This window comes from Sapajus apella, unplaced genomic scaffold (assembly GCF_009761245.1).
Source record: "Sapajus apella isolate SASKATOON/1434 unplaced genomic scaffold, GSC_monkey_1.0 scaffold1211, whole genome shotgun sequence".
Lineage (NCBI taxonomy): Eukaryota > Metazoa > Chordata > Mammalia > Primates > Cebidae > Sapajus > Sapajus apella.
Window position 1 is genome coordinate 5,066 of NW_022438137.1, and position 10,560 is coordinate 15,625.

Here is a 10,560-nt window from a genome sequence, read left to right on the forward strand (position 1 = left end):
GCTTGGTAATATTGCTAGTTATGTACTATTATGATTTTTTTCTGTTGCATTATTTAATTGGCTATTGCTGGTATATGTAAATGTAATTGATTTTGTTTTTAATCTTGTATTTAGAAATGTGTTGATCTGTCTTGTTCTAACAGTTTTATGTACATGCTCTTGAATGCTTTGTATGACAAAGATATGATCTACAAATAATGAAAACAATTTTCTTTCTTTCAAATCCTTATACCTCTTATTTTTTCTTGTCTAGCTGGATTGGCTGGGACATTCAGCCCAGTGCCGCATAGAAGGAGTAAAGGCAGTCAACCCTGTGTTTCTTCTGATTTTAGGAGAATGCTAATTACATTTTGTCATTTAAGAATGGCAAGTATTTGACAGATCACTTTTATCAAAATATCTTGTAGGTTTTAATGGATAGCCTTTATTAAATATTTTACTAATAGCTATATCATTTAAAAATTTTGAATAAGGCTGGGCATAGTGGCTCATACCTGTAATCCCAGCACTTTGGGAGGTTGAAGTGGGTGGGTCACTTAAGGCCAGAGTTTGAGACCAGCTTGGACATCATGGCAAAGCCCTGTCTCTACCAAAAACACAAAAATTAGCCAGGAGTGGTGACACGCACCTGTAATCTCAGCTACTGGGGAGGCTGAAGCATGAGAATTGCTTGAACCCAGGAGGCAGAGGCTGCTGTCAGCTGAGATCGTGCTGGGCAACAGAGTGAGACTTTTGTCTCACAAAAAATAGTTTAGGCCAGCTGTGGTGGCTCACGCCTGTAATCCCAGCACTTCAGGAGGCTGAGGCAGGCAGATTACCTGAGGCCAAGAGTTCGATACCAACCTGGTCAACATGGTGAAACCCTGTCTCTACTAAAAATACAAAAATGAGCTGGGCCTGGTGGCAGGCACCTGTGGTCCCAGCTACTCAGGAGGCTGAGGCAGGAGAATCACTTGAACCCTCGAGGCAGAGGTTGCAGTGATTCCGAGACTACACCACTGCATTCCAGCCTGGGTGACAGAATGAGACTTTGTCTCAAAAAAATTGAATAAATGTTGAGTTTCATCAAATACTAATCATATGGTTGTTCAATTGGTTGATGTGATAAATTATCTTAATATGAGCCTATTCTCTTCTTTTTGCTAAGGTTAACATCTGACTTCTAGGACCTCATTCTACTCATATATCTAATGTATTTCCTTAATTCAATACACTAGTGTCTTTACATTCTCTTTTATGAACAGATGAGCTAAACAAAAACTTGAATTCCTTTCTTTGATAGCGTCTTCATAAGGCATTCTTCGTATCTGCCTGAACACAGAAGGAAAGTTCTAGTGTTGTGATCATTTTGCAAATGAGGAAGGTGAGGCTTCAAGTGATGAAATAACTTGTTCATGGTCACACAGCAAGTAAGGGCTGGTTCTAGAATTTGAATTCAGACAACCCAACTTGCAGGATGTTCTTCTAGGATCAGTGTCCTTAAGGGACAGAATTTCTTTCCTGTTCAAAAAGTTTTCTGCAGCATCACAGTTGACTAGGTAGGGATGGTGTCCTGATGGGGTTGGAGTTTCCTGAGGTGTCAGAGGCACTGGAAGGTCTAAGTAACTTTGGATGACTAGAATGCTCTAGGAATCAGAGTGACTTGGTACAGTAAGCTATTCCTCTGGGCATCATGGGCATTGTAATGAGATTGCATCTGATTAGCTGGATGGTGTGGTGTGCACCTGTTGTCCCAGCCATTAAGGATGCTGAGGTGGAAGAATCACTTGAGCCCAGGAGTGTGAGGCTGCAGTGTGTTATGACCACACCACTGCACTCCATCCTGGGTGACAGAGCAAGACCTTGTCTCAAAAAAAGTATATACATATATATGTGTACACACACACACACACACACACACACACACACACACACACGATCCTATAGGATCGAATAACCTAGAAGGTAGGGTGTTCATGTGCTCAGAGTCAGCTAGGATTTATGGTATTCGGGGCAATCACTGTGTCCTCATAGAGACCTGATCCACTGGAGACTCAGGGGGTCCTTGTATGGTCAGAGTAGTGTCTTATGGGTTTGCCTTGTAGGATCCTTTTTTTTTTTTTAGACAGAGTCTCACTCTGTCACCCAGGCTGGAGTGCAGTGGCATGATCTTGGTTCACTGTAACCTCCACCTCCCAGGTTCAAGCGATTCTCCAGCCTCAGCTTCCTGAGTAGCTGAGACTACAGGCACGTGCCACCATGCCTGGCTACTTTGTTTTGTATTTTTAGTAGACAGGGTTTCACCATGTTGGCCAGGCTAGTCTTGAACTCCTCATCTCAAGTTATCCACCTGCTTCAGCCTCCCAAAGTGCTGGGATTACAAGCATGAGCCACCATGCCTGGCATCTTGTAGGATTCTAAAAGATCAGAGGACCCTGGGGAACAGGGTGTTTAGAGGATTCCAAGAAACCACATAGGATCAGATGAGATCTTAACAGTGAAAGTCAGAGAGTCTGGGCGACTTGGAGAATCCTGGGAAGGCAGGGGTATTGGAGAGGCAGGGTGGCAAGGGAGGCAGGTGTTCTGGGCCTACAGGCATTGTTATCATGTCAGAACACTTGAAGTATCCTCACATCATCACCGGCTTTGAGGTCAGCCTGTTCTGGAAGATCACACTGCTCGCATGTGTGTTTTGAAGGTTGGTCTGGCTGTGTGATTCAGAGACTCCTAGACGTTCTGGGAGTCAGAGCTGTGAAGATTTCCAGGTAGGTCGGCATATACTTTTGGTATCTGAATGTGAGAGATCAAGGTTTTCTGGAGCTCAGGTGGTCCTTGAAGGTTTGGGTAGACTTGAATAGACCTGTCATGGAGTAGAGTGTCAAGGTATTCTTGTACAATCAGAACATTTTCAGGAAATCAAGGGGTTCTAGATGAGCAGAGTGTGCTAGGCGGGGGTGAGAGTATGCAGGAAGTCACCATGTTCTGGCAGTTCTGGGGATATGTATTCTACGGAGTGTCTTACAGGGAATAGAACCCTTGAGAGGACAGAATTTCTTGAGGGTTAGAATAATCGCCTGTTGGATTCAGGGGGTCCTAGTTGAAGCTGTGCTGGGCTGTCTGCGGGTTGGGAAGGCGGGGAGTGACAGTGATTAGGGTGCCTACTGACAGCTCTAGGGCTGAGACGTCCAGAGCACACTGGAAGGTTGGAGAGTGCTGGCGTTAAGACATCCCATGTGTCAAAGGCATGTTGGATGGTCAGAGTGCTTTGATAGGCCAGGATACAACTTTACTTAGTCAGCATGTCCTGTGGGTCAGGTGAGTGTGGTCAGGGTATTTCCTGGCTTGGGAAAAACCACACTGAGTGGTTTTTCAGTGTCAGTATTCACTTTGGAAGATTCAAGCAAACTGGGGGCTCTGAATTGGCAGGAAGGCAAGATGCCCTTGACTGTCTAGATTCTGTAAGGTCAGGAATTCCTTAAAAGGTTAGAATTTCCCAAATCTCACCATGTCCTTGTGGTCTGGGTGTCTTAGAGGGTCATGGAGTCCATGTGAGCCCAAGCTATCGTGCTGATTATAAGGTACTGAGGTCAGTGCCCCTGGGAGGGTCTGTGTGTCCTAGAGAGCGAATGCATCCTCAGTGCTCTTGGGATTCAAGGACCTGACAGGGCCAGAATGGATACTCCCAGGCAGTAGGGCGCATTGTAATTCAGTTTTCTCTTGTGAGTCTGAGCTGACTGCATGTCACTGGGTCTTGCTAGGTTAGGACTGCCGTGGGGTTCAGGGTGCTCCAGGGGATCGTAGTGTGTCCTAGGGTAGGAGGAGAAGGATTGGTATTAGAGCAGTGCTTCTCAGCTTCACTGTTGGTATGGACTGAACGTTTGTGTCCCTCCAAAATTCATGTTGAAGTCCTAACACCCAATGTGATGGTATTTGAAGGTGCGGATTTGGGGAGGTGATTAGGTTTAGATGAGTTCATGAGGGTGAGACCCCATGATGGGATTAGTGTCCTTACAGGCAGAGGAAGAGAAACCAGAGCTGGATCTTTCTCCACCATGTGAAGGCAAGTGAGAAGGCAGCCACCTGCAAGCCAGGAAGAGAGCCCTCGTAGGTGAGCCTAATAGGCCGACCCCTTGATCTTAGACTTCCCAGCCTCCAGAACCGTGAGCAATAAGGCTACTGTTTCAGCCACACAGTCTATGCTATTTTGTCAAGGCAGCCCCAGCTGACTAAGATCCACGTACACTCGGTTCTCCTGGAGATCTTGTTGCAGTGCAGACTGTGACTCAGTAGGACGGAGGCGGCGCCCTGGGTTCTGCATATCCAACATGCTCCCATTGCTGCTGATCCATGGACAACACTGTAAGCACTGAGATCCTAAAGGATTATGATTTCCTGTCTTGAATCATCAGGATGTTTCTAAAGGACCTGTATGACGGCATGACTGTGGGAATCAGACTGTCCTGTGGGCACCGTGTGTTCCAGGGGGGTCCATGTGTCCTCATCAGGTCAGTGTGGCCTGAGAAGTAGAGGTGAAGTGTTTGGGTGTCAGTGTGTCCTGGGGGATCCTAAGGTCCTGGGCTGTCACACTGTTCTTAAATGGTCAGGGTGTCCTGGATCTAAGTAACCTCAAGGGGCAGAGGACTATGGGACTGGGCCATCCTGACTGCTCAGGCATTCCTGGTGTCAGGATTTCCTTGAAGAATCAGAATGTAGTGTGTCACGGGAATCTCAATCTCTTTCTGAGTCCTGAAGTCTGAGGTGGGGTGGGGGTCAGGATGCATCTGGAATGCAGGTGTTCCTTAGGTCAGGGTTTTCAGAGGGTCCGGGTGACCTTGAAAGGTCATGGTGTCCTGGGGGTCCTGGGTGAATGAGGAGGTGGTGTTTGAGGTGGGAAATCAGAGAGTATTTGAGATCTGAGGTGTCCTGGAGGTCCATTCTCCGGAGTGGGTTCAGGTTGGCCTGACGGTGGCTGGTGCATTCTAAACTATCAGGGGATCTAAGAGGGGCCGGCATGCACTTGTGACTTCTCCTTTCTTAATTTCCTGGAAACAGGTCCTTGGGTGTCACCCCATGCTGAGATGCCAGGCAGGCCCCGATCCTGGGTCCCCTTCCCCAACTCTTTGTTCCTCTCTCCACAGTGGGGTTCTGAGGAGGGGTCTGAGGAGGAATGCATTCTCTCCTCCTCTCCCTGCCTGCTCCCAGGAGGGGATTTAACAGGACAAAAGAATCCGGTCCTCTGGGAATACGAGCCCTTGGCCTCAGTCCCTGGACCCTCCGACAGAGCACCTTCCCTCATCCGGCTTGTGATCCTCCCTGAGCAAGGGGGCTCTGGTGACCGTGTGGTGATTGGATGGGCCCACAGGAGTGAGGAGGAGGTCACTCCTCCAAGACTGAGGGGTGGTATGGGCAAATAGGCAGCTGACGGAACAGAGCAGCATCCTGGTGGAGAGAAGCGGCAGGCAGAGAAAAGTAGAGTCAGAAACAGAGCAACCAGTGAGGCCGAGCCAGGAGAATGAGATGACACTCAAGCCAAGGAATGGGGAATTAGGAAATAATTAGAAAAAAAGCAGAGACAGTAAAAAAGTCAGAGATAGCTACCTGCACATACACACGCATTCAGAGACAGAGACGCAGGGAGTGGCATACCCAGAGTGAGAAGTGGGGAGAGAACAGGTGTGGGGAGGACCTGCGGAAACAGAGAAATCTCGAGTCAGAGATTCAGGGACACTTGGTCCCCTCGGTGAGCCATGGAAGCAGAAAGGAGGAGCCAGCCAGGGAAGCCGAAGAAGGGGCGAGTCTGCAGCAGCCTCTTGCTGGAGAGACACCCGGCCTCTGGGACCCTGACCACCATGGTGGGTGAGTGACTGTCCCAGTGTGCATGGGTCCCTGAAGAGGCAGCGGGTATGAGGCTCAAAGCATAGGCTCCGTGAAGAAGGTTAGGAGGAGAAATTAGAAACAGAATCTAGGCCAGGCACGGTGGCTCACGCCTGTAATCCCAGCGCTTTGGGCGGTCGAGGTGAGCGGATCACAAGGTCAAGAGTTCAAGACCAGACATGGTGAAACCCTGTCTCTATTAAAAAACTGAAAAATTAGCTGAGTATGGTGGCTCGTGCTTGTGAAACCCTGTCTCTATTAAAAAACTGAAAAATTAGCTGAGTATGGTGGCTCGTGCTTGTAATCCCAGTTACTTGGGAGGCTGAGGTAGGAGAATTGCTTGAACCAGGACCCGGGAGGTGGAGGTTGCTGTGAGCCAAGATCGCACCACTGCACTACAGCCTGAGCTACAGAGCGAGACTCCATCTAAAAAAAAAAAAAAAAAAAAAAAATCCCAGAATCTAGCATGAGAAAACTGTGGGAACCTTTGAAAGTAAGGGACCAGAGCACCCCTTGGCTTTATAGACTGGGGAACTGAGCCTCTGGCAGGAGGGGCGGCCGAAAAGCTCTCATCCCAGTGGGGGTGTGAGACAGCTGCCTCTGTCCCCTCACTCCTGACCTCAGAGTGCGTTAGTCCAGGGCACTACCTTCTCTGATGAAGGGAGCTGGAGGGGCCAGGGCTTTGGGTCCAGGGAGAGCGGGCTCTGTGTGTGTGTCCCCATGGTGGACAGTGAGCTTTAGGAGGGGCCGCACCCTTGGGTCCCCATGGGGATAGTGCCTCAGCTCCAGACATCTTTTCTTGGTGTGCGCCCTCCAGGTGTGTCCTTTTCCCTCCCCATTCTCTCCTCCCAGCCGCTCTCAGACTAATTAGTGTGCGGGCTTAGGGAGCCTGCAGGGAGGAGAGGCAAGCCTTTCCCACGAGCTCAGGTTCCTGCTGCCTGGTGGCTGGGCCAGGGCAGGGGTAGGGAGAAGATGAAAAGTAAGTAGGGAGGGTGTGTCTGGGCGGAAGAGGGGGTGCTCATCTTCCCAGGTGAGGGGTGCAGGAGGATGGCAGCAATCTGAAGAAGGTACAAGTTGAACATAAGCCTCGCCAGCAGGGGACGGGCACTGGTGTCTTCTGTGAGCAGCTGGGATGGTTGCTGGGTGCAGGTCCAGGCAGCAGACCCGCAGAGTAAGCCTCAGGTGGTCGTGTGTGTCCAGACAGGTGAATGCACATGGCGGGGCATGTGTCTGGAGGTGCCATAGGAAGTGGGCAGATGACAGAGTTGCCAGGTAGACAGGGCATGAGGCCCTGGGGCCAGGAATGAGTCTGAGGGCATGCCCTATGTAGACAGCACAGCCTGGTGTCAGGGACTAAGAGGCAACCAGGGCCAAGGCCGAGCAGGGTGCAGGAACCAGGCTATGGCAGTTAAAAGATGCCTGGTGGGGCAAGGCAAATGAAAGCGAGGCAGGGCTGGGTGTGGTGGTTCAGGCCTCTCATCCCAGCACTTTAAGAGGCCGACATGGGAGGGCTGCTTGAGGCCAGGAGTTTGAGACCAGCCTGTGCAACAGAGCAAGACCCCATTCTAAAAAATTTGTTTTAATTGCTTAGGTGTGTTGGTGCACACCTGTAGTCCCAGCTGCTCGGGAGGCTAAGGCAGTAGGATCACTGGAGCCTAGGGGTTTGAGGCTGCGATAAGCTGCGATCACATCACTGCACTCAAGCCTGGATGACAGAGTGAGATTCAGTCTCAAAGAAAGAGAAAATGAAGAGTGGAGCTGCACAGGAAGCACTGAGCGGAATCCAGGACCGGCGCGTGTGGTCCAGCACCGAGGAGCATCCTCCTCAGAAGCCGCTTCTCCCTTCTCTCCCTCCTCAGACTCGAGTGCTCCACCCTCCAGGAAGCGCCCCGGTGCAAGAGTCGGGAGACCAAGGTTCTCGCCGCAAGGAGGACAGAGGGGCCGCCCGCACTCCCGGCGTCGCCACCGCACCACCTTCAGCGCAGTGCAGCTGGAACAGCTGGAGTCAGCCTTTGGGAGGAACCAGTACCCGGACATCTGGGCCCGAGAGAGTCTCGCCCAGAACACTGGTCTCAGTGAGGCCCGAATCCAGGTGATGCTCAGGATGCCTCCTCCCTCGGGGAAGAAATGCAGATTTCTTTGGTGCTATCATAGAACGTTAGGCATTATAACGCTAAGCTAAATGGTCACCAGAACACAGGCCTCATCTGACCACCAGCGTCAGGGCATCTGCATCGAGAATATCCCTTGAGTTTAACCCTAGCTGTAAGCTAATCTAACTTGAATTTCAACGCCTTCCTCCAATGTTTAATAGTGATGCCAATTCCGGCTGGGTGACGTGGCTCACGCCTGTAATACCAGCACTTTGGGGGGCCAAGGTGGGTGGATCACCTGAGGCCAGGAGTTCGAGACCAGCCTGGCCAACATGGCAAAATCCCATCTCTACTAAAAATACAAAAAGCATTAGCCGGGCATGGTGGCGGGTGCCTGTAACCCCAGCTACTCTGGGGGCTGAGGCAGGAGAATTGCTTGAACCCAGGAGGCTCAGATTGCAGTGAGCCGAGATCACGCCACGGCACTCCAGCCTGGGCGACAAGAGTGAAACTTCGTCTCAAAAGAAAAAAAAGAACCATAATAATGATGCCGATTCCAACAGAAAGTCAATCCTAACTGTTCACACATATGGAACCTTGTCCCTCACCATAGCCTTGAAACCCATCCGGCCCGATGCTCCCTCAATCCTAACCACAGAGTTGGTTAGCTGTAAGGGTAAACCCTACCCTAAATCCAAACTTGTCTATAATAATTAGATTTATCCACAGTCTTAATGGCTAAACCTAACCCTAGGGGAAACTTCCCATTCTCTGGGGAAGGATAGTCATCTCCTTGTTGGAAGCTGACATTTCTTACTCGCCCAGATGGTAGAAATGGGCACATTTGGACGCAGGTTGGGGATAAGTCTGTGGGTTCCTGAATCAGCAGACCGGGCTCAGCCAGGCCTTGTGGAAGGGCTTTGCTTCCTCTGGCCATCCTGGAGAGGCCTGCTCCCTGTCCCTGCACCTCTTGTCATTGGAGCAGGGCGTCTGTCACCACCTGTTTGAGGCGTGGGCTCTGATGTGTTTGCTCTCCCCTTTCAGGTCTGGTTCCAGAACCGCAGAGCTAAGCAACGGAAGCAAGAGCGCTCACTGCTGCAGCCCCTGGCCCATCTGTCTCCTGCCACCTTCTCCGGCTTCTTGCCAGGGTCCCCTGCTGGCCCCTACTCCTACACAACGCCACCTCCACCAGTGACCTGCTTCCCTCACCCCTACAGCCACGACTTCCCCTCCCAGCCCTCCACAGGAGGCACCTTTGCTCTGCCACACCAGTCTGAAGACGGGTACCCTACCTTGAACCCAACCCCTGCTGGCTATCCGCCCCGTCCCCCACCCCCTCCCATGCTCCCCCTCAGCCTTGAGCCATCCAAGTCCTGGAACTAAGGTCAAACAAGCACTGCTAAGGTGATCCCCAGCCTGTGGCTCTCATGAAAAAACAAGAAAACGGGGTGGCTTCCTTTTCTTCTATGGGTGAAAGAGATGTATGGTGAGGGTCAGCACAGTGATTGGAATTTTAAAAATGGGAGATCATGGTGAATTCTCACTGCAGTGATTAATGGAGGAAATCTGGGGAGGTGAGCTACTGGAAGAGGCAGGGAAAGATGTCTCCATGGAGCTGCCTGGTGAAGGGTGATATTGACGGAGACAGTTGCTGGTGAGTAGAGATGACTGAAGGGCTAGGATGTTGGGCCTTCATTAACTGAGATCATGATTGAAGAACATCCCAGCTCTTTCTGGCTGATTTCAGGAAGGCTTTTGACTTAGAGTCTACCTATACATCCCTTCCCCGTTGCCCACCCGCCATCACAAACACTCACTCACTTTTGTTTATTCATCTCTTGAGAGTGTCCCCTCCTTTCCATTCCAGCAGACCCTTGGCTTTTTCTGGCTCTATATTTTCTGACTTATTGTCCACATCGATTCCCTTAGCTCTAGTCTGTCCCACTTCCAACAAACCTGTGGAATCTCTGAACATCAAGGAATGCTCTCCAATGTCTTATAAAAAATACGTAAATAAGATTTGATTGGTTTGGCCCATAGAAGTCTTCAGCATCTGCTTCAGACTAACTTTTTAAATCAGCGGCATATTTTAACATATGTGGTTTCTGACAGAGAAGAAACCATTCTATTTAGGGCAAACATTTCTAAGACCAAACCATCTGAGACTGATAAGGGGTCATTCCCAGGAAGGGACCTGCCTTGTCTGGAAATGCCGTGGTCTGAGCCTTCTCAAAAGAAACACCACGGAGCCTAGTTCATGGCACAATTTTTATACCATATTGCTTATGATGCATTTATTTTACTCCTTATTTACTTATTTATATGTAGGCTTACCTCTCTTATTGGCAAGATCACAGAAGAATATTTTTAACATTTTTTCTTTTTATTTTTGAGATGGAGTCTCACTCTGTCGCCCAGGCTGGAGTGCAGTGGCAAGATCTCAGGTCACTGCAATCTCTGCCTCCTGGGTTCAAGCAATTCTTCTGCCCCAGCCTCCCAAGTAGCTGGGATTATAGGTGTGCACCACCATGCCTGGCTCATTTTTGTAATTTTAGTAGAGACAGGGTTTCATCATGTTGGCTAGGCTGGCCTTGAACTCCTGACCTCTGGTGAT

The 10,560-nt window shown here is 50.0% G+C and overlaps 1 protein-coding gene across 1 annotated transcript; it reads left to right on the forward strand.

The window, feature by feature from the left end:
- Positions 1-5,338: 5,338 nt before the first annotated feature.
- Positions 5,339-10,309, forward strand: LOC116546673 (homeobox protein prophet of Pit-1). The gene is made up of 3 exons (XM_032272860.1): positions 5,339-5,835; positions 7,713-7,945; positions 8,991-10,309. Exons 1-3 carry the CDS (start codon positions 5,727-5,729, stop codon positions 9,327-9,329), a joined length of 681 nt encoding a protein of 226 aa, XP_032128751.1. The 5' UTR covers positions 5,339-5,726; the 3' UTR covers positions 9,330-10,309.
- The last annotated feature ends 251 nt before the right edge of the window (positions 10,310-10,560 follow it).

Bases quoted from the DNA above. Each gene is read 5' to 3' on its own strand.
- LOC116546673 (XM_032272860.1), top strand. From the start codon at position 5,727: ATGGAAGCAGAAAGGAGGAGCCAGCCAGGGAAGCCGAAGAAGGGGCGA. The intron at 5,836-7,712 runs GTGAGTGACTGT...CTCCCTCCTCAG, and splicing joins GACCCTGACCACCATGGTGG to ACTCGAGTGCTCCACCCTCC. The intron at 7,946-8,990 runs GTGATGCTCAGG...CTCCCCTTTCAG, and splicing joins TCAGTGAGGCCCGAATCCAG to GTCTGGTTCCAGAACCGCAG.